This window comes from Phyllostomus hastatus, unplaced genomic scaffold, assembly GCF_019186645.2.
Source record: "Phyllostomus hastatus isolate PE091 unplaced genomic scaffold, TTU_PhHast_1.1 phas_contig_148, whole genome shotgun sequence".
In the NCBI taxonomy this organism is placed as follows: Eukaryota; Metazoa; Chordata; class Mammalia; order Chiroptera; family Phyllostomidae; genus Phyllostomus; species Phyllostomus hastatus.
The window spans coordinates 4,790,640-4,814,259 of NW_025333607.1; the positions used below are offsets into that span (position 1 = coordinate 4,790,640).

The 23,620-nt window shown below is 48.8% G+C and overlaps 1 protein-coding gene across 1 annotated transcript in view; it reads left to right on the top strand.

Annotated features, from left to right (window-relative positions):
* Positions 1-1,375: 1,375 nt before the first annotated feature.
* Positions 1,376-23,620, top strand: part of PCNX2 (pecanex 2) — a 205,288-nt gene continuing 183,043 nt past the window's right edge. Inside the window, exons 1-2 of the mRNA XM_045817984.1 lie at positions 1,376-1,609; positions 22,859-23,064. Of these exons, the coding sequence (XP_045673940.1) occupies positions 1,457-1,609; positions 22,859-23,064 (359 nt within the window). The 5' untranslated portion in view covers positions 1,376-1,456. The remainder of the gene's footprint in view (positions 1,610-22,858; positions 23,065-23,620) is intronic.

The following is a 23,620-nucleotide window of genomic DNA, read 5'->3' on the forward strand; positions in this document are numbered from 1 at the left end:
AGTCATTCTTGCAGATGACTGCAGAGCAAAGAGTGGTGAAGTCTGAAAGAATACACACTGGTGTGAGACTTTGCGGTCTGAGTGGACTTTCATGTCCAAGCTCCTCAGAATGAACCCTCCACACACACGCTTTTCCTTTGAGCACAGGAAGGCTGGCATGCCTGTATCGGGACTGACTGAGGCAGCTACGGGCAAATGGTGCTGCAGACCAGTGCACAGCCAGGGCACACACAGATGTGCATATTGGAGAAGAGAGGTATCTGGGACAGATGAGGTAGGCATGATGCAGGAAAGACATGTTTGGGATCTCAGAGCCTTCTAATCCTCGTCCTTCCCCACAGGCCTTATGTCACACAGCTTTCTCTGCTTGCCCCAAAGGGACAAATTTCCTCTAACCTCCTCCTTTTCCAAAACCTGCTCCATTCAAGAGTCTGAAACCATTTACTTTATCAATGACTAATAATGAGGGCTTCCCTTCCTCATCCTAGAGAAGACGAATTCCTTCTTATCCCTTTCTTTCCAAAACCTGCTTTCAGAAAGACAATCTGAAATATATATACTATAAATGATAAATACCAGAAAAGCTTAAAGATTATTAGTTCAATGATACCTTCTAGTGGGTCTTCCTCCCTAAACAGCACGGAAAGACAGACTAATGTTCCGAACAGCCAGCTGATGCCTGAGATTAAGTTCTAGGAGATACACAAAAAGGCAAATAGCTTAACCGAGCTCCCTGAAATTGTTCCAGGAAAGTGGGTATCTTCTTTACCTGCCAAGCTGCACAAGAGGGAGGAGAAGGTCAGGGAGGAAAAAGGCGGATGCCAAAGGTGCAGGTAGAACTGAGCTGGGCAGTGTCTGGGGTGAGTGGTACGTCCGGGAGGATGACGCTGCGCAAGCAATGCTCAGCGGAAGAAATTACGTTGAGTGACCTGTGACAGGATCTGAGTTACATAAACATTTTGGTGCAGGCAGCGAAAAAGGAAAAGGCAAAGGAGCGTACTCTACTCTACGTCTTATGCATGAGATCATCTTTGATTTTTAAGCTTTTCATGACCCCTAATAGAAGGGGGGGCGGGGAGAGGCCAGAGGGTCTCACGAAACCTTACCCGCAGCTAGGGCTGTGCGGGGGGGCGGGGGGAGGGGCAGCGGACTGGGAGGGCGCTGGGCGGGGCCTCTGGCGCATCCTCGGAGTAGCCGCCGCGGGGCACCATGGGAAGATCCTTCCTCCCTCGGACATGGCGCTCACCTCCCTGGCGGCAGCAGCCGGTTGCGGCGCCGCGGTGTGCGGGTCCCGGCAGAAAGGCGGCCTGCGCTTCAGTAGTGGGGCGGAGGGAGGTGGAGGGGACGGCGGCGGCGGTGGGGGCGCAGTCCGGTGGCCAGGGTGTTAGAGCTGCGCGCGCCGGGGTCCTGGGCCGCAGCAGGCGGCGCGGAGTGCGGACCCCGGGGGCCAGCCGGCATGGTGTCCCAGGTGCTGCAGCTGCTCCGGCAGGGCGTGTGGGCCGCGCTCACCGGGGGCTGGTACCACGACCCAGAGCACAGCAAGTTCACCAACAGCTTCCACCTCTACCTGTGGCTGTTCCTGCTGCTGCTGCCCCTGGCCCTGCACCTGGTGAGTGGAGAGCTCCGAGCTGCGGTAGACTGGACGGAGGGAAGACGGGGAGAAAGCCACCCAAGCCTGCGAGGCTGCGCCCTGATGGAAAGGGTTGGCATTTATTCTTAGGAGGTGGGATGGGGAAGGTCCCCAGGAATTTGGGAGAGAGAAAGTGAAGGGATAGAGGGGCCTGGGACTTACTGGCAGGAAAAGAATTAGAAAAGGCTTGTGGGGTCTGGGACTCGTTAAGAATTGATGCCGGCTTTTAGGATGAGTCAGACTCTGCTTGTCGCTCAGGAGTGTTGAGCCTGCTTTGCAGGTGGACGGTCTTGGGCCTCTGGGCTGGTTAGCTTAGGGTAAGGTTTGGCGTGAGATGTCGTTTGTACATGATAGCCAAAAGGCAAAATGAAGTGTTAAAACCTATTTCAATCGTTGATTTTCCCCGCACTCTCCTCCCTGTTTTGCTCTGAGAAGGCAGGTTCAATGATCAGTTACTCAACTTGCCATTTTCACACCCCTATGTCAATCTGTAGAAAGATGTAATGATGGGTCCGTCTAATGGAGTTTATGCTGGACAGAGTGTTGCAGCACCTAGTTGGGGCTCGACAGTTTAGTAAGGTCACCGTAACTGAGTGCCTGCCGAATAACGACATAGATGACCTTCTAAGGTAAATTAAATCCCCTAATTGAAACAGTGGTTAACCTTCTTTGAAGAGCTGTTCAGGTAAGGTGCTCCATGTCCTGTTAAACTTTATGTGCCGAGAATCTAATTTTGATATGTCTGTTGAACGATTTTATGCTGAAAATATAATTTGACCATAAGCTCCACAGCAGAAATCTTTGATGAGTTTGCATGGCTGAGGGGTTCCGAGTTCTCGGTCCGAGGTTCTCTGTGACTTGGCTCCTGTGTTTCTGAAAGTTTATCCAGAGGTTTGGAATTCTGGCTCTGAAGTCAAGCTTCTTGGTTGAATGTTGGGTCCCCCTCCTGCCGATTCTGTGACCTTGAGGACGTGACGAACCTTGTCTGATTGTTCAGTTTCTTATCTGTAAAATGAGAAAACACTACCAGACGTGGTGTTATTTGGGGGCTTAACTGGGATACTGCACATAAAGCATCTTTCTGTGCCACTTGACCTGGGATTGGACTCAGATCTGGTTTAAATTTCTGTTTTTCTACTTTTAGCTGTTTGACCTGATAATTGGCCTATCTAAACCTTAGTTTTTTCATCCTTAAAATAGATCTGAGAATGGCTGTTTCACAGGAAAAATACATAAAATCTCACATAAAAGGCATTTAATATGGAGGCTGGTCCAGGGTGGTCCTTAGGTAAATTTAGGTTTCTCCTTCTTGCCCTTGTCCATAGTTTCTCCTGGGCCCATGGGTCCGAGTGTTTTCTCCCTGCCGAGAAGGGCAGCACAGCTGAGTGAGCAGGGACCGAGGAGCATGAGGTTGGATTCCAGCTTCGTGCTCCTACCTACTAGTTGCGTGAGCTTGAGCGAGCTTCAGCCTGCTGGCTTGTATGTAAAGCAGGGTTAGTGGTACCTCCGTGACGGAGCTAATACGAGGACCGAATGGATTAAAGCACTTCTCACAGTTCCTGGTGCACCGTGATGGCTCAATATGACCTGGCCTTTTTTTTCCCTTTTTCTTTACCATCATTCACTTGCCAAAGTCCACTCATTAAAGCCCTATGGAGTGGCTGTCTCTGTCTAGGGTCCCTAATTCCAGTCAGCCTGAATGAATTTCTCTTCTCTCTTGCCCTTATAGTATTCTGTATTTGCTGGTAGTGCTACTGAATGTTTTGAATTCCGATAGTTGTCGGAATATGTATTTACCTCTACTCCGGGATCATGGGCTTTTTGAGGACATACATTTTGACTTTGTTTATTATCTTGGTTTTTCTTGAGCCTGGCAGAGCGCCCTTCATTTGCTTAATGCCGATCTCCTATGTAATAAACTGGTGGGAATAAAATCAACCTGCGTCTCTTTCTGTTCCCACCAGCATTACACTGTCCACTTCACTGTGTTTCTAGCATTTCCTGGTAAGAACAGCAGTATGTGCTTCGTTTCCGGTCTCCCTCCTCCACCAGCCCCACGCTAATAGTTATATTTCCACTGACTTTTCTACACATATGGGCTCATTTCTGCATAGCTACTGTTAAGATTTGATGTATGTGCATGATCAGAACCCTTAAATTCTACCTGATTACCCTTTATGAGTAGCTTGATTTCTACCTTATTAAATAGAAAATTGTCCTTAGTTAAATTTCTCTTTAATGATAGTTTTAAAATTTGGGTGAAATCTCAAGCATTTAGAAAGTAGAAAACTGATACCTTAAATAATTTTAATCCTATGTTGGATTTTTTGGATCAAAACAGTTATACCAAATTTTTATAACTTTATGCCGGTATGCTTTTAACTATTATAGGGTAATTTTAAGTGAATGCATTTATTGTTATGCTGCTTTTAAATAAATAGTCTATCTTATTTTTTTAAATGCACGTTATCTTTTTCTTGGTTTGGTTGTCTGGTCTCTGAAAGTGATCTTCGGAATAAAAGACTCTCCTCCTCCAACTGAAGCTCTGTTCTCTAGCTCTGTTTTATAATAAAAAAAACAAATAATTCCTTTTTTAAGATTTTTATTTATTTATTTTTAGAGAGGGAAGGGGAGGAGAGAGAGAGAGAGAGAGAGAGAGAGAGAGAGAGAGAGAGAGAAACATCAATGTGCGGTTGCTGGGGGCTGTGGCCTGCAACCCAGGCATGTGCCCTGACTGGGAATCAAACCTGCAATGCCTGGTTCGCAGCCCACGCTCAATCCACTGAGCTACACCAGCTAGGGCCCTTTTTTATAAATTTTTAAAAATTCTTTTGATTTTACAGAGAGAGAGGAAAAGAGAAAGAGAAACAGAGAGACACAGAGAGAGAGAGAGAGAGAGAGAAACATCCATCTGTTGTTCCATTTACTTATGCATTCATTGGCTGCTTCTTGTATGTGCCCTGATTGGGGGTCAAACCTACAGCTTTGGTGTATCAGGACAATGCTTTAACCAACTGAGCTACCCAGCCAGGTCTTTGTTCACCAGGTCTTGATACTTAAATACAGGGTCTGACAGAAATAATGCCTGCTTGAGTATGGTTGGTAGGGTAATTATATGGGTGTCATAATTTATAGTTCTAATTTGAACATTTCACCTAAAATGTCATATGGTGGGCTTGAGTGTGATATTTTTATGTTACAGAATTACATGCTTATGATCTTGTAGTAAAATTTTTGTAATAAAAAAGGGGAGTTATTATATTCTTCGGCACTTCAGTGCTGCCTGTGAATTTCATATCTCTTTTAGTTTGCTCAATTTATAAGAACTTGGTCCAAAAAAGATACCCGGGTGCTCACTCACAATGGGCTTACTCGGAGTTCTGTTATTTTAGGGAGCCCGGAACTCTTGTGCTTTGGCACAGTTTTAGCTCAAACATGCTCAATCAAGACAGTTCCTCTGTAGGAAAAGTCCACTTTTTAATGTAGTGGGTACTTTGACTGTGTACATTGAAGTTGTATTATTAACTCTCCGTAAGCCCTAGAGTTCACTTAGTTTTAGTTGATATTGTAAAAAGTTATTTATTAGCATTTGCAAACTATATATTTCTGAGAAATGCTCAAAAATACATCACCCCAACACATTAAGCCAATTTGGATAATTTGGAAAGAATTTTACTTGGACATATTATTGACTTCATTTCCTCTTGGACAGACTGAAAGATGCATTTGTCATCAGAGACAGTTCAGCTTTCATTTATTATGCAGGTTCTCGCACTCCCTCACCCGGGATGACTAACAGGTAGGTTCCCATCGAGCTTTAGAACAGGACCAGCCCGGCCGTGACTCTGACCCTGAGTGAGCTCTGACGACATCAGGCGAGTGCTTATCGACCGTGTGACCTTGTGTAAGTCACATCCCTTCTTCCGTTGTATCCCCTGTAAAGTGGGGATAATGGGTTTCATTGAACAGGTTTAGCAGCTGAGACCGGAGAGAGCTCTTGCTCACTTCCGTCCAGAAAGTAGGAGGTAAATTCAGAATTGGAGCCCAGGTCCTGTGGTGTCCAAGTCTTTGCTTTTCCACTGCGCTGCCCGACCTGGTACACAGGAGCACACTTGAACCCCCGCAAACACTGGAGTCACATCACACGGAATCTGATTATCCCGATGGCAGCGTGGTCACCCCGAGTAGAGGACAAGTTGAGTCACGAAAAAAAATGGGGCAAAACCTTCACATTCTCTGAGGCCCCACGAAGGACAACATTCTGCATGATATTCACACAGGAAGCCCGTCTGTTGCTTTATGGCTGTTCCTGTATGTTTCCCTTTCTTTTCTTTTCACCAGACTTGCTGCTCCCAACTTTCCTTTATGGCTTAGCCTGAGAGACTGTCTTTGCTAGCAGCCACTTCCTGTCCAACTGCTGTGATCATAACAAAGCGGGAATACCTGTCACATGCTGGCGTGGCACTAGACATCTAGTTAGCGCTTTATGTATACCACCTGGTACTGTTACCTCAAGCGGGACTCTTCTGTTACAGAGTCATTCCCTGATCAGGTGTGACTCTATAGTAGCCACTCCCCATTCGGGTCCCTAACTAGATTTCCTGGGGTTTTGTTTTCCTTTGGCCATCCTTCCTTCTGGCCTTCCCCAAAAGGTACTCTTTCCTGGCTCAGGATTTGGGGACTGGACTTCAGCCACCATTTGACCCCTCAGCTGGAGGCCTGTACGCCGGGTTCTAGCTGCACAGCCTTGCCTAGCTGGCCTGGCCTGTCCACGTGGTCATCGTTACTTTGTTGAACTGCTGGGCCTCGTGCCCTCCCTCCCAGGTTGCAAGGAAGGCTTGTTCTTCGGTAGAGTCATGTGCTGTACACCTTCCTTCTCTGATCTTGTCTGCTGGCCCTTCCCCCTCTGGGGGCCTCATTTGTTCTCACACCGAGATGCAGGATCCTGTGAACTTTCTCTGTAATTCACCAGAATGTCCGAACTTCCTCCAGCCTCACCTTCCTGCTGCCCTCCCCTGCAGAAACAGAGTGGGGACTATGGTGAAGGGGCTGTAGCTCCGGGATGCTTGCATGCAAGGCTCCCTGGCCCCGGGCCTCCCAGAGGGGCAGACCCGGCCTTCTGCGCCGGGCTGCAGCCGTGTCCAGCAGACGGCTGTCCAGAGGTGCGTGCCCAGGGCGTGGCTCAGGGAGAGCTCTGCCTTCCCTGTGTGAGCACTTTCGAGGGGGTGTCCTCCACCCCCAGGCACTCTCGGGCAGTCGTCTCCAGTCTTTACAGGGTAATACAGTCCATCTTGAGTGAGTGTGGCTGCCCTTCTGCAAAGTTCTGCCTGTGTGTCCTTGATCTCCTGCCACTTGGACACGTGGACGTCTGAGGGCAGGTGCTGCTTGTGTGGCAAAGGATGCAGCACCGGTCTGGTCCTGGAATGCCGCCTCTAGCGTGCCTTCCAAAAATAGTGCTTAAAAATGTTTTTTCTTTCTACTCTAGTATTGCAAGCTCATGACTAATGTATGTCTCCTGGGCACTCTCCGTTTGGAATGTCTCACGCTGTAATGCTCGTGGTGGTATTTCTGTGTATGAAAGTTGGTTCCGACCTGGTATTATCATCATCTGACTTTAAGAATTTGGTCTCTCAGATGATTACTTTTAAATATTGCCCAACCTTATTTCCATTTAATTGACACTGAGTCTTTTTCCTACATCCTATGGAAGAAAAAGAGGACTAGTTTGTAATGGTATTCTGATTTTTTTCTAATGGATCCCCCCACCGTAACTTATTATAATTTGTTGGGATAGGTAGTCACAGTAGCCAGCTCTCACTGGCACGTGCGCCAGACACGGTTGTTAGCGCCCTGCGTGAACTAGATCACGGCGTTCTCACAGCAACCAGACGGGCCCGGTCATGGCCCCCATGCCGCTGATGGTCATGGCCCAGAGAGGTCGGTGAATGTGCTGAAGGACTTGTGGCTGGTCATGACCTGACCAGGACCCAGGGCCGAGCGTTGGAGCCCTCACCCCGAGCCACAGCACCTGTAGCACGGGTGCTTTCACAAGAGAGACGAAAATCGAAAGTGGGAGAGAGCATTCAGTGACACGAGGGACCTCCCACCCTGTCCCCGGTGCCTCGCTTGGGAGGCAGCCACCACGCAGGGTCTCGGGTGGTCTCCCGTGATATTTTATACTCACGGGAAGTCTGATGTCAGGGGTCCTGGCTTTGAGGACAAAGCAGCGTCCTTGTCACCCAGCCTTTTCACTGTGTCCTGGAGAGGAGCCGTGTCCTACCCTGGATGGAGATGTGTGCAAGCCCGTGACTTCGGGTCACTGGTGACACCAGTCCCTCCGTTGCTCTGAGAAAAACCACGAACTTGATTCGGATTTCACAACACCCAGTTCCTTGAAATAACCAAAGTGTCATCATTCCGTCATCTCCGCAGGCGGGCGGGTCTGAGGATGCACAGACTTTTGTCACCGTGTCCTCCCTCACACACCGGCTTGTGTTTCGATGCCTCTGGCCATGAGGAGCAGGAAAGTGCTGTGCCGCCTGGCCCGGTGGAAGGCCGGCTCTGGGCTCCTGAAGTGTGGCATGTGTTCCCAGCGGACTCTCTCCGCTGAGGTCCTTGGGCACATCCATCAGACACCCAGCTCTCCTGGCCTATGCCGTCCCACCCGCAGTTTCCTGGCCGAGGGCTGCGGTGTCTCTGTCCCACCTGGTCCTTCCACAGTTCTTGCAACGTGATGTCCACTCCAGCTTTCCACTGCTGCAGTCGCCTCTGCCCCAGATGTGATCTGACGCACACTCCTGCGGACTCTCACAGGCTCAGGCCCAGCCCACGTGGGCACTGTGTGCCCTCTGGGGACGCAGGCCGCACTCGGCGTTGCAGCGTCTCCCGGGTCCCTGCATTAGAGCAGCTGGCCGGCGGTCTCTCGTCTTTTAGCTGTTCCGGGAAGGGGTCGGGCAAAGCAGCCTCCTGCCTTTTCAGTGTGTTTCCCACTCCCACCCGAACTGCAGGGGACTCGTGTTGTTGTTGTTGTTGTTATTGTTGTTTTTAAAGATTTTATTTATTTATTTTAGAGAGAAGGGAAGGTAGAGAGAAAGAGAGGGAGAGAAACGTTGATTGGTTGCCTCTTGTTCATGTCCCAATCTGGGATGTGCCCTGACTGGGAATCGAACTGCCAACCTTTGGCTCTGTGGGAAGACACCTAGCCAACTGAGCCGCACCGGCCAGGGCCATGTTAAGTCTTGGGCCCCCCGGAAGCCTTTCTCCTTCGACTGTTGGAGAGCAGAGAGACACAGGACTCACCAAAAACTAATGGTCCCCTCCAGAAATCTTCATGGAGATCCTCTCCTTTTGAACACATTCCGTCTTCATTTTGGGTGAGGGGGTTTTGGAGTCGTCTGATCAGTTTTATACCCCGTTTAGAAGTTTCTGGGTGTGTTTGTTCCAGGAGTCGCTTGGGTTCTGGTATCTCTCCTGTCTGGCTCTTTGGCCCTCACTTCCAACTGAGTATTTTGTCCTATACACGTACCGTCATTCGTGTGTGCGTATCTTTGTTTTTCTAGTTCAGAAACTTTTTGGACCTTTTATGTCTCTCTTATGAATAAAGGGTAACTTATCGGAACCATCCTCTATGAAGGATACTTAGGTTTTCAGATGACTTTTAAACTGTGCTAGTTTGTGCTGATGTAACAGTTGAGCTCAGGATCCCTTTGGCTGCATCAAGCTTATTATTCAGTCATATGTCCAACACAGCCTGTGAGTGGGGGTTGGGCATGGCGAGCAGGGGCTCGTGCTCGTGGTAGGCATGATAGAACCTCTGTTTTGGGGGGGCCAGGACTCTGCTCCCCAGCTTCCTCACCCAGAACCTTGGCTGCTCATTGCCAGGTTCAAGGGTGGAGGAGAGAGAATGAAGGTCATGGCTAGCTCTTAAGCTACTGCCATGAACTGGTGAATATCTCTCGACTGAGATCTCTTTTTCAGGGTGAGCTGCAGGGTCACACCCAGCTCCAAAGGGAGAGGAGAGTGCAGTCCTCCGTGTGCCCGGGAAAGACTGGACGTACTCGTTGGGCAGCACTTACGTCCACGACAGCAGACTCAGTGCCCAGTGTCCTGCAGGAAATCTGGGAGACAGCAGGCCAAAGACAGCTTGGTGTCTCCCCTTATGAAGATAGCTGATGAGGATAAACAGACACAAACAGCACGATGATCATTGTTGTTACGGGAAGTACAAGGTGCTGAGTTGGAAAGAGGGGAGATCCCCTCCTGGCTTTGGAAATGACTTGTCATCTGAGACGTGACGAGTGAATGACTCGGAGTTGGCCAAGAAGAGATGGGCAGGCCATGAGGAGTTTGGGCTACATTCTCAGGACAGCGAGACACACCGTTGGGTTCTTTGGTTTGTCAAATTTGGAGCGGCAGATTACTTTTTTATCCCCTCAATTGTTGTTTTCGAAAAATTTCTAGTCTACGAAAAAGTTGCAAAAAATAGCACAATGAATACCATATGCCCTTCACTTAGATTCAGCAGTTCTTAACGTTTTTCCACATTGCTTTATCACTGTATATATTTACACTTTTTAAAAATTTTGCTGCATCATTTCAGAACAAGTTGCAGATATCTTTCCCTTCGGCAGATATCTCCTAAGGAAAAGGACGTTCTCCCACATAATTGTCACACACACGAAGAATGAGCACTGGGGGAGGGCTGTTGTCTGGTGTGTGTTCCAGTCCCGTCCACATTTATGTCCCCATCACTCAGATGACATGCTCTGCCGATCAGGGTTTTTGCTTTGTTTTTCTGGGTCAAAGGTTCAGTCAGGGACCATACGTTGCTTTTAGCTGTCATCCCTTAGTTGTCCTTTGTTGTAGAACAAGTTTATTGAGCTTTTGTTTTCTTTTGTGGCATTGAAAGTTGCTTTCAGAATGTCCCTTACTCTGATTTTTTTAGGTTGTTTCCTTGGAATTAGATGAGTGATTATGCATGTTTGGCATAAATCCTACCGAAGTAACGTGTCCTTGTTGTGTGCCACATCAGAGGTGCGTAATGTCATCCCCTCCGTTGTTGGTGCCGTTAAGTTTCGTCATTGGTTAAGGTGGCATCGCCCTGATTTCTCCATAGTAAAGGTACCCGTCTCCCCTTTGTATTTAATGAACCAGCTGTGAGGAGAACTGGGAGACTCTACACACTATTGTACCCCCCCCCCAAAACTTTGAATCAGTGGTTGGAGCACAAATGGATGATTCTCGCCTAAAGTGCGTATTGCAAGGGTGGCTGTAAAATGACAGTTTTCTATGTATTCGCATTCTCCTACAAAGAAAAGCTTTTCTCTCCCCCTGCCCCTGTGGTTTTGCTGTGCTTGTTAGTATAGTTTCATGGGTCCATTTTTAGTTAAGTTTATTGGCATGACATTGGTTAATATGATCATATAGGTTTCAAGTGTACATTTCTGTGATACGTGATCTATATATTGCATTGTGTGTCTGCCACCCGAATCACAGTTTCATTTTTTAAAATGTGATGGTTATAACTAATTCCTGTCATCATTCATCATCTCAAATGATCAAAATTCAGCAAGTGAGACCTCCTTCTGGTAGTCCCTGAGTCCTTTCATAGGTCCCCCTCCCAAATTCCCATAGGGATTTGGGAACTTTCTTGCTTTCTGGCCCAACAAGGTAGTCTAGGCTTGGCTTGCACTTTCCCCGCCTCGGCCTGGCCTAGGAAATCCAGTTGTCTCCTGAAGGAGCATGATACTCGTGGTGGAGAATGGCATCAGGAAGGCAGGATTCAGCGCAGTGATGGTTGTGTTTGTTGCTTTGGGATTGTCTGTGGCTTTGGTCCTTTCAGTGTGCAGACAGATATGAGAGAGCTTATATATATCCATCCATGCATCCATCTATCCATGCATGCATGCATGCATGCATGCATCCACCCACCCATGCATCTTCCCATGCATCAATGCATCTATCCATCCATCCATGCGTGCATGCCTCCATCCATCCATGCATCCATGCACCCATCCTTGCATCCATCTGTCCGTCTGTCTGTCCATCCATACATCCATGCATCTATCCACATATCCATCCATCCGCTCATCCCCTGACAGTTTATTTAAACCCTTTAATCTGATTTAAATCAGAAGATTCTTCTTCTCTTTCATCCACCTCACATTTCTGTTTCCTTTTTCCCACAGTGAAAGCTCTGCTTTCTAACGATATTATTTTTAAGATTCTAAAATATACACATGAATTACTACTTTCATACCACTACCAAAACAAAATCTTTTAGTAAAGTTCAAGATTGCTTTAAGTTATTATTGTTATCATTGTTATTTTAAAATTATACCAATAATATGCTGTGAGACTGTTGTATCCTTAAGTTACTTGGATTAACTCTTTTTATAAAAAATTTGTATTGAGATATCGTCAACATATAACATTATATTAGTTCCAAGTGAATAATGTGATGATTTGATATTTGTATAGGATTAATTTTTTATTTTTATTTTTTGATTTGTCTCTGGTTTTGTGTTCAATTTGATACACGGTTAAGTTTATCTGTGGACACATAATTCTAGTTTTTTCCTCCATTCTTGTTGATTTAACGTATGTTGAGGCATAAAACATTAACATTGTTCAAAAACACAGTAAAATGCTGTGCCGTTTTACTTTACCAAAAATATCCCCTGGCTGCTGGGGGAGAGCAGGTGAGAGAAAGAGCAGGAACCCGGGGGGAGGGGGAGACTGTTTCAGGAGTTGAGCTGGGAGGTGGGACACGCCGGGGTCTGGCGTGGGCAGCAGGTGTCGGGGGCACCACTGATGGAGACGGGGAGGGTGGGAGAGGATGGCTGGGGGTCAGGGCTGGGAACCCAGCACCCAGCTTCAGGCGGGTTAGTTTGGGCTTCCCTTTGGGGCGTCAGCATTGAGCAGGCAGTTGGATGTAGGAGCGGGGAGCCGAAAACAGCAGTAAATCTGAGCTCGGATTCATAACTAGAGATATGAGTTTGACAGTATTTACCGCCGAGCACTGAGAGGCAGCTCCTGGGGGGAAGTGAGCAGAGAGAGAGAGGAGAGGGCGGAGCGGCCAGGTGCACGAGCCTCGCAGGAGTGAGTGCAGCAAGGCGAGGCCAGGGGAGCCTGTGTCCGGAGAGAGGAGGCGAGCTTTCAGGGAGTGAGCAGCTAGCCTCATCAGAGGGTCACTTCGTAAGGTCACTGCACATGTCTGATCGCTGCATCGTGCACCTGAAACTAATGTGTTATTGTATGTCGGCTGTAATCCAAAAATAAAAATATTGTTTACAAGTGTGGGCAACTGTGTCGAGTGCTGCTGAGAAAAGAGACAATTGTTTCACGTGTTTAACTGTTTTTAGAGACATCAACAAGAATGTCTTCAGCAGCGCGATGAGGAGTAGAAGCCAGACCTCGGGGCAGGAGGGCGGTTTCAGAGGCAGTGGGAGGGGAAGCAATGGAGAGAGCTGGTGAATACGGTTCTTGGTTCTTCGTGTAGGGAGCGAAGAGATAGCACGATGTCGGGGAGACATTCAGGGTCAGGAGAGGCTCATCTCTTCCCAGCCGTGCAGGACGGGAGGGCGGGGGGTGTCATTTGGGTTCCTCCTTGGTGCCTGGCGTGGTGCCTTGTGCACCATGGCTAATCAGCCGCTCCTCCTGTCCCTGTGACCTCACTGGGTGAGGGAGGGCACGGTGGGGAGCGAGCGCTGTGGCCTCCTGTGGCCGCCTGTGTCCAGGCGTGCTTCTGTGTGCTCGCCGCAGCGCCGGGGCCAGGGTCACATCGTTCAGAAGGGAACCTGGATACCCAGGTGTTTCTCCTAGGATTGGGTTGCCTTAAAATTAGATTTGCTGCCGTCTCCAGGGTACCCTTTGTTTCCTTATTTATATGGCAGCTATGTATGTCTTTGTGGCTTTTACACAATGTTTTTTTGTTAGCATGGGAAACTTGGACTTAAAAAAATAGATTATTGGTTCCAACCAAAATGATTTTATTTCATTTGTAGATACTGACTGATCTTAAGTATAGAAAACAAATATTAAAGTTTTGGACTGTAAGGGCCCTTAACAATTTTCTATATTGGGTTATGTGTATATTTTATTTCCTTTCTCCAAATCTTTACCATCTCAAAAGAAAATCAAGAGAACTAATACTTATTTCCTATCTTCCTCATCTTTTGGTAACTTATTCTTGCTTTCAAGACTACAATTAGATACTTAATAAATAAGGATGAATAAAAAAGCTGAATTCTGGTTCGTCCACCCGGTGGAGTGCTATGCAGCTGTGAAAAGGGAAACGAGAAAACGGACTGCAGTACAGTGACTTCCAGGATCTGTTGCTAAGTGGAAAAGAAAGCCACAGTTGTGCATATACCAACAAAGGAGAGAAATACGAAGCAAATATCCAGTTGGTTACATCTTCAAGAAAATATAATGAGAGACAAATAAAAACTGATACAAAGTAGAAGGAAGGGAAGAAACGGGGGAAGGCAGCAGAGCTGGAAACAAGAATCGAACCTTACCTGATAGTTTGGTGGCATGTTCAAACAAAAAAAAACATGTTGAGTGACTGTTGCACAGAGTCTCTGGGCCTCCCGGGTCATAAAGACTAGAGGACCACAGAGACATCTGAAGTTGCGTTCAGTGGTCCTCAGGCCACCGGTCAGGTTTGGTGTGAGGATCCTGAGGTCGCACCCGTGCATGCGTGCGTACAGAAGAGACAGGTGCCCCCGCCGCGTGAAGGGCGCAGCTGTGGGCGTGGCTTCATGGGAGCCCCTCCAAGCCCGCGCTCCCAGTTCTTCAGGATTCTTGTGCAGCCGCTAGATCATACGGTGGTTCTGTTTTTAGTTTCGGGGGCACTGCCACCCTGTTTTCCATAAATAGTAACTTTTAAAAATAAAAATGACAGCAACTCTCCATATGTGGCTCCTCCCACACAGTCCTAGGATTATTCATTCTTCCGACAGCCCCGCTGTCCTTGGTGCTGATGGTCTCGGACGTTCCTCTTACAAATGCCTTCCGTGTTCCTCCTGCCGGCACAGGAGAGCAGAGGCGATCACTGACATCTCGTTGTATCACCCGTGACAGTTGTTAAAGAGATGCTGTGGAAAATGCCGCGCATGGGCACTCACGTGGGTGATTTCACTGAAGTCCACGGAGCTCGGTGAAGTAGGCTGACCGCTTTCTGGTCTCTTCCTGGCCAGCCACTCCCCCACCCGCACCAGCCAGACCCCCATCTGCACCAGTGGGCTTGGAAAATACAGACACTAGTGTCTCGCTTCCGTGCTTACACAGCATTCTGTGCTTTTTCTTCTCAGTCAAGATCAAATTCCTGAGCCCCTAGTGGATGGGACCCCTCATGTGGCGCCGTGTCCTCCACTCCCGACGCCCCCCGTTTCTATCCTGAAACATTCGCACTTCCTGGAAGGCCCGGTGCTTTCCCGGCCGCGCCTCCCGCCCTGCTCTCTCGGCACCCTCCGCAGTACTCACAGAGGTCTGCTTTCTCTGGAATATTTTCCTTGGCCCCTTGCCCCATCCCTCAGTCTAAGTCAGGTGCACCTGAGCTTACCGGAATTATCACACTTGTTACCCCATCTTGTAATTGTCTACTCGTCTCTCTTGACTTTGAACTCTGTGTATAGGGACTGTGTTTTTTACCTCTGTTGGTAAAAAGTAGTCACGTACTCACTTATAGGTGAAGTAGTGGTTTTTAATGTGTGTGTGTGGGGGGGGGTCAAGTCTGCATCTCCTCTGGGGACGTTTGGCAATCTCTGGAGGTATTTGGTGGTCACACTGGAAGGGTTGCTTGTGTGTAGAGGTCACGGATGCTACTAAACACGCTACGATGCATAGCAGTACAGTCCCCAGCACAGAGGCTTAACCGGCCCAAGGTATCAATAGTGCGGAGGTTGAGAAACTCTAGGCTAAAGAGTGAGGGTGCTCGTGACATGGTGTCAGTGGCCGATGTCCGTGACTCCGGTGCCCTTGGCTGCAGCGCGGTCACACCTACTCATGTGAATTGTAGTAAATGGGGAACAATGGTTCTAGATTTGGGGGGCATTGGCAATTTTTGCATCATTTTCAGGGTCATCTCAGTAAGTTTGTCACAGTGACATTTAAGTTAAATGTCACAATAGCATTTAAAGAGTGGGGCCAGAGACGCTGCACGTCTTGTGCGGTGAGAAGTAGTCGCACCTCCAGCGCCAGTAGAACTCCTGTTGAGAAACGCCGAGGGGGAAGGACCAGACACCCGCCGGATGGCCCTGGCAGGGTCGGCCCGAGGCCGGATCGAACTGAAGGCACGTGCAGCTGGTGGAAAGACAGACGGAGTCTGAGACACACCGACACTCAGTTTCTGGTGAAAAGCAGGCAGGGCAAGAGGAGGGATGCAGACTCTGCTGGGAGACAGGGAGATGGCACAGGGTCCCTTCAAGACCCGCCTGCCTGCCAAGGACCCTGTCACGTTGGCCCCTGAGCCCCGCCCTTCCTGACTCCGCACTGCAGCTCCCGCTTGTTGGGGAAGCAACTCAAGTGAAAAAAAGTTCCTTAATTCAACGCATTTTTATTATGGGTCAGTTTTCATCTTTTCATGTAATTGATTTGGAAGAATATTGCTTGAAAATAAGAAATGCAGCATTACAACTTATTACATTTACATATTGAGACATGTTTGGCCTTTTATGGCACTAAACATTTTCTGTGACATTTGGTGTTAAGGGCGCTAGAAAACACAGAGTTGAGGAACTTTTTGGTCATGAACTAAGATTCCCGCAGTAAGTTGGTGCTTTGTCAAGGCAAAAGTGCTTCTAAAATGCCTTATGAACAACGAATGCGTAACTTGAGGTTTATACATACATCAGACCTAGCAGTGACAGGTAGAGTTTCCATCTTACACTGTTCACATTGCTGAATTCTCCCATTTAATTCCAAACGGCGCGTGGTCCTATCAGGAGGCACGTGACGCTGGCATTCAGGCGCAGTGTCACGCAGATCGATGGTTGAGCCTGCTGCCGGGAGGTTGCGTCACTCTGCCTTTCATGACTGATGGGTCCCTTCTGTTCCTCTCACTGTCCATTAACAATGTAAAGGAAATGTTAACTCATCGTGACCATCTGCAATTGAAAAGACAGCACTTACCTAGATTTCTTGATTATACTAAGTGCTCATTGACTGAGCCGTCCACTCAATATTCTTTATGGGGGAGAGGGGGAGCTGGATAAATGCAGGCGCTGGCTTTCTCAACAGTGTTCAGAGCATTTAGGCCAGCAGAGATTCGCAGGGTGGTGACCTGCCTCTAGTCCACCGCTCCAGCCTTTGGCCACTTTGCCGTTTCATTCCTGATCCAAACATCTGCTGCCACATCTCTCTCTGGTCCTTCCCTGGTGCGAGGTGCCCGCAAAGAAAGAACTCAAGGAGACCAGAGGAGACCCAATAAGAACCAGACAATAGACCCAATGACAGTCAAGCAGCAGGCCTAGGAGAAAGCATTATTCCTCCTTTTTGTTCATCTGACTGCAGGTAGAAGTGCAGGGAGGCCTGTGTTCTGTGAACCAGTCAGATGTCTGGGTCGCTGTAGCCTCATCATTTTAACACACGTTTGCAAGCCCGACCTGTTCTAAAGGGCACCGTGCTGTGGGCTCCCTCCCACATTACAGCTGGTTTCATATTAGCCTGCATTCTTGCATGGCTGCCCATGTGAGTTCTCTTTTTGTTTTTTCCCCCCAGGAGTTCTTGGCCCATATCCCCGGGACCCAGACTGCTGCTTGAGCCCATCCCAGTTCTCAGTAGCTAGTCACAAGTTCTAGATTTTCTGAGAAAATACTAAGTGTGTTTATCTTGAAAGGAAATTCATGAAATATGTAATGAACTATTATTCAAGCTCTGAAAACCTGACAATGCTTTCGTGTGTATAAATGCAGAGAAGTGGTTATACTTCTTTATCTTGTGGTCTGATTTTTGGTGTATGGACTTGTGCCCAGCCCCGCAAGGAATTTTATTTTACTTAGGTAGGAGCCCGAGTCCTTCTTGCCGGAAGCCATTGGGATGCATCCCTTGACACGGGTAGATATTTGACACTCACTGTGGAATGTCTGAATGGAGAATGGATGGCCAGGCGGACAAAGTTCGCCTTTCCCAGTCTGACAAAATGCATGAACAGAATGGGATCTCTCTTATCTCTGAGCAGATATAACAACTCATATTACACAGTCTACACCCTGCGTTTTTGGAAAAACCTAGAATCTTCTGACAGCCACAGAGCCGGTCAGGCTGGGAGGTTCCGCAGCCTGTGTCTGCCACAGGCGGCCTGACACCACATTAACCAGCTCCTCTGGGGCGGAGGGGGTGCACTGGTGGGCCGCAGGACCCTCTTAGCACTCCTGGGGGCACACAAGTGTCAGAGGCGGCGTGACTGTTCTGTCTGGCAGGTAAATGCCTCATTTATTAGCCCACATGTTCGGAGTAAAAACATCTGCCTAACTACTCGAAGCTTAACCTTTAAGCAGGAAAACTCACTTTACTTCCACCGCATCTGCAGAAGAGTTTCACATTTCCTTGACTTTTCTCACAACACACCGAATACCACTGAACGCTGACATCCTGTTTCCAGGTGCACTACGTGGCTTTGTGTTGATGTCCTCAAGGGGACTGAGGCCTGCTTGGGTCTCAGAAAATGGCCACAGAGGTGATTTGCTTTTTCGTGTTTTTTTTTCCTTTTCCAACACTATTTAAGCTGTCACTTGTGGTGTCTCATTATATTATGCTTACTTCTATTAATTCCTCGTTCCCCCTTCTAATCGATGCTGTGGGCTAGGAAACCAAATTTATTAAGCTTATCCTGTGCCACACGAGTGAATTACGCCTCGATCAAGAGCACAAAGCTCCCAGCTCCTTGTTCCAGCCCGGCTCCTGAGAGAGAAGCGGAGGCTCTGAGAGACTCCCCGTCCAGTCAAGGGCGTAAACTTGTGCAGAGGCTTGATGGTCCAGCTAATAGCACCTCCCTTTTCTGAGCCACGTGAGGGAGACAGGGCGTCAGAAGGTGGAGTTCAAACCCCACCTTTACTGCAAAGGGAGCTGTAATTTGGGAATGCGACTTACATCTGCAGGTAGGTGGACTTCCTGGCTGCGGACTGAGTTATGGAGACTTACCCTCTTGGCCGGGCGCAGTAGGGAAAGCCTTGAGCTTCCCTGACTTGGGCCCTGACTCTGGATGCCTTGCAGCTTAGAGATGCCGCCCAGATCCACAGCTCCCTGGTCCAGCCCGGCTCCCGAGAGAGAAGGGAAGGCTCAAGGAAGGCACGCCCAGCTCCCGGGCCTCAAAGCACCACCAGCAGTCCAGGAGTGAAGAGTGAGTCAGAGGTGCAGAGAGGCCCGCGTGTAGAGGGAGTGTCCTCGCTCCCGGAAGCCCAGGAGTGGGCTGGAAATGTTCCCTTCTAACAACGATGTGTCTTGACTGCCTGGGGACCATTGGAAACATGTCGTCTGAGTTCTCGTTTCCTATCAGGTCATTGAAGGGGCTGGACAGGTGGCTTCCCGGGGAGAGGAGAGGTGTGTGCTTGTCAGCTCTGAGGCCTGACCCGCTTCCTGCTCCGGCTTCTCCATTGTCAAAATGAATCGTTCCCAGAAGTCTTTAACAGCGGTGTGTGAAGGCCGGTGGGGGGAGTGTCTTTATGAAATCCACACCGGCAAGGCGGACGCCCCAGGAGTGTCCTCCTCCAGGTCCGCACTCCATCTCTGCAGGTTGCTCGGACCACCGATCTCTGCAGGCTGCTCAGGAGACGGAAAGTCAGGACCCGTCAGCCTGCAGCTGAAAACCCGAGTCGGGTGACATGGTGCAGCCACCATGGAAGACAGTATGGCCGATCCTCAAAAAATGAAACAGAACTACCCTAGGATCCAGCAATTCCATGTCACACAGTACACCCCCCAAAACTGAAAGCAGGGTCTTGAAGAGACAGCTGCACACCCATATTCGTGGCAGTATTATCACAATGACCGAAGGGTGGAGCAACCCAAATGCCCAACGACAGATGAGTGGATAAACACAATGAGGGCCGCACACACGGCGCGATGTTACTCCATGTTCTAACAGAGGGGAAATCTGACACATGCTACACCGTGGGGGAGCCTTGAGGACCTTGCACTAAGGGAAATGGTCCAGTCGCAAAAGGACAAATACTGTATAGCTCTCACTCATATGAGGTGTCCAGAGGAGTCAGAATCATAGACACAGATGGGGAAGGGCAGGGGCCAGGGGCTGGGGGAGGGGCGAAGTTCTGCAGATGAGTGGTGGCCACGGCCACAGAACCACGTGGATGCACCTGATGCCACTGCACTGGACGCTTAGAAACGGTTAAGACAGTAAAGTTCACATTCTGCCTACTTTGCCACAATAAGAAGGTGAAAACAGAAGAGTGGGGGCTGAGGGAGCCGGAGCTACGAGCCTCAAGGAGCGAGAGGGCTCCCTGGCGAGGACACTGAGGGTTCGGCGTGTCCACGGGGACCGGCACTTCCAAACAGCACCACCTCCCAAGAAACACAGTTTTGCGAGAAATACAAACGACTGAATCTGTAATCGCTGAGTGGGTAACAGCATGTTGTTTGTCATGAAATTTTGTTAGAAAAGTCTGGTCAGATGAGTTGTTATACTAGTCGTTATCTTCATAATGGGCCAGGGGACAAGGTATAGTTTTTCTTTGGGCAAGGGTATAATTTAGAAAAATATTACCTCCTGCTGTTAATTGGAATGTGTTAAAATTGTAAGTTCATAGAAACAAGGAAAAGTTATGGTTTTTCTTAGAACAAGTAAACCTCTTTTCAAAATCACAATATAGCTTGTATTGGCAGGGGGCGGGGGAACGTGTGCTATAAATTAAAGACAAATTCAAAACCGCTCATTTGTGACACGTTCCTCCCTAAACTCTCCCCCTCCCCCCGCATTCATACGGACAGAGAGAAAGCCCCGGAAGCTGGAGACCTGTGGACTGGGAAGAATGAAGTCAATAGGAAAATGGCCTTGAAAGTGATCTTTGGGTCACGTCCCTGGAAATGCAGGGTCGGAGGAGCCTGGGCAGGGCTCAAGGTCACGGCCAGGGAGTGGGTTACAGGGAGGCTGCTAGGTTCTGCATGCAGGGTCTGTGGGAGGCGGGGATCTGCAGAGGAATCCTGAGAGCAGGGACATTGGGGAGGAATACTGGGGCACGTGCGGCTCTTTCTCTGGAAATTTTTGGTGAAATCTGTCCCTCGCTGTGGCCTGGTGAGGTGGGTGGGCTTTGGGGGACGGGATGAAGTGTCCGGTGCTGCTTCTTCACAGAGGATGGGAAAACGACCTGTTCTCCCCCCAGGGCAAGCTGAATATAATCCTCATGTTACCTTCAAACTCTGACCTCTTTCCTTCTGGATTTCAGCGTTGCCTCGCCCACACTGCAGTCCGCAGCTGCAGGGAAAACGAGGAAGTCTTACTTTTTTTTTAAAAGATTTTATTCATCCATTTTTAGAGAGGGAAGGGAGGAAGAAAGAGAGAGAGAGAAAAACATCAATGTGTGGTTGCTGGGGGCCGTGGCCTGCAACCCAGGCATATACCCTGACTGGGAATCGAACCTGCGACACTTTGGTTCGCAGCCCACGCTCAACCCACTGAGCTATGCCAGCCAGGGCTGAAAGTCTTACTTCTCACGGTGGCGAGCCAGCGTTTTCCCCAGTGGCTTTCCCAGTGTCCAGGCAGAGTGTTTTCTCTCTCGCCCTGCTCCCTAGCATCCTCCTCCTAATGCCCCAGGTTTCCTTTCTCTGCCTGATCTTTAACGTTATTTCCATGGAAGCTTCCCCACGGAAATGGAACCCCCAGTATAAATTAGGGTAAACAATGGGAACTGCCACGGTGGGCAAGACCCTGAAGCTCAGCGGTTTAATAAACCATCATAGGGTCATTTCTCACTCCTGACGCATGTCCATCTCAGGGCAGGAAGGGCCTTGTTCCAGGCACCCAGGCTGAAGGGAGCTCTCTCACCTCCTAGAGGGGACGTCAGCAAAACACGGGCCCGAGATTACCAACTAAAGAGAAGAGGGGGATGGGCTCATGAGTGTCTAGGCTTATAGTTCTATTGGCCAACGTGGTCACATGGCCCAAGCCTGGATGAAAGGGAGGCTGGGAAATGTGGGGAAGCACATGGAATATTCAGTGAATACTTTCTCCCCTACTGCCACTAAATGGAGTACTGCGAAGCCCAAGCTTCATTATAATTCAAGCAACTTTTGAATATAATTTTTAAAAGATTTTATTTATTTATTTTTAGAGAGAGGGGAAGGGAAGGAGAAACAGAGGGAGAAACATCAATCTGTGGTTGCCTCTCATGCACCCCCCACTGGGGACCTGGCCACAACCCAGGCATGTGCCCTGACTGGGACTCGAACTGGCAACCCTTTGGTTCTCAGGCCGGCACTCAATCCACTGAGCCACACCAGCCAGGGCTAAATATATATAATTTTTATTTGATAGTGTGCTAATCTATCTCACGGGCATTTGTACCGGAGGGTGTGTTTCCCCAATTTGCAAACCGTTTTACCTGAATTAGGTTTCTCCAGACTGGGAGCCCTGTTGGCTCTGGGTTGGTGGCAGTGGCCTCTTATTGACAATGCCAGGACCTTTGTCACTGGTGGAAATATCCCTCCTTCTTTTAGAAGCAGCCCACCCTCTTGTGGCTTCTTGCCTGCATCCCACCACTCTGGAAATCCCGCAGCCTGAACATGTTAACCCAAAGGGCGACCAGACGGAGAAGGAAGAGAAGGAAGGGAATGCGACACTTTCTCCTTTTGCCTTTCCTCTGTCCTCCCCAAGGCTTTTGTGTTTTGGTGAAGGAAACAGCATCTGGACAGCCTTTCTTCAGCCCTTAAGGCCAGATGCGCAGGGTAGGCTGTGGATGATAGCTCGCAGACATGGGGAGGCTCAGTGTAATATATCCGTTTTCTGTGGGGTCCCCGCCTGCAAATCAAATGCTGGTCATTGATGCAGCCAGTACCGGAACCTGAGAAACAAGAAAGACTTCCAAAAAAAAAAAAAGACGAAAAGATAGCAGTTCTTTCTCCTCGGGTATTGCAAACAGGAAGAGCTATAAAACCGATCGTTTGAAATGTTGCCTTATTTAGGCATCATAAGTCATCCAGAAATGCTTTCAGATCAAAAGCAAAGATACTCCTGTGAGCAAATGAAGTTTTCCTCTCTTCTCTCTGCTTTAGGCTTTTCCTCCAAACGCCATCACTGTATTTTTTTACTGCAGTTCAGTGACTGTATTCTTCACAGTAATCAAACTGGTCAGCTACCGCCTCCACCTGATGTTCGACAAGGGGGAAGTCATTCAGCGGAGGCCCCCCGGGAAGGCGGAGAAGCCGAGCAAACACAAAGAGGCCAGCAGCGAACACGCGACCCATCACAAGACCCCGAGGTAACGTTTCGAACGGATGCGTTAGCTCCTCCTTTCCTTGCTCTCCTTTTGGTGACAGCACTTTTCCTCATCTCTCCGACTTCTATAAAAATGGGTCGGTACAGGAAGACACAGATAATGTGCATTTTTCCTGTCTGTACGCATACACACGCGCAAAGTTGATGTTGGTCATGAAGGTGGTTCACGTGGCTACCAACGGGACCTCAAACCGCGCTCTGGCATCCGTCTGCGTTAGGCTTCGCCAGGAAAATGTTCTACTTTCGTGTTTTAGTCTTGTCCCGTCAGTGCGTTGCGCGTGCCAGAGTACTTTCTAAAAGAGTGTTTGCGTCTGCCCGTGTAAAGGTAATCCAGGGCATAGAACCGGATACTGAGAGTAATTCTCGAGTAAACGTTCCTGCCGCTATTCTCGCCCTTATTTCTGATGTTTGCTTAACACGTCTTACTTTAGAGTCATGCTTATTACTGTCTCCGAAACATAGTTTGTGTACAATGATTGTGACCACCTGGAGCCTAGGGGAAAGATCGTTTGGGGGCTGATAGAACCATCCTTCTACTT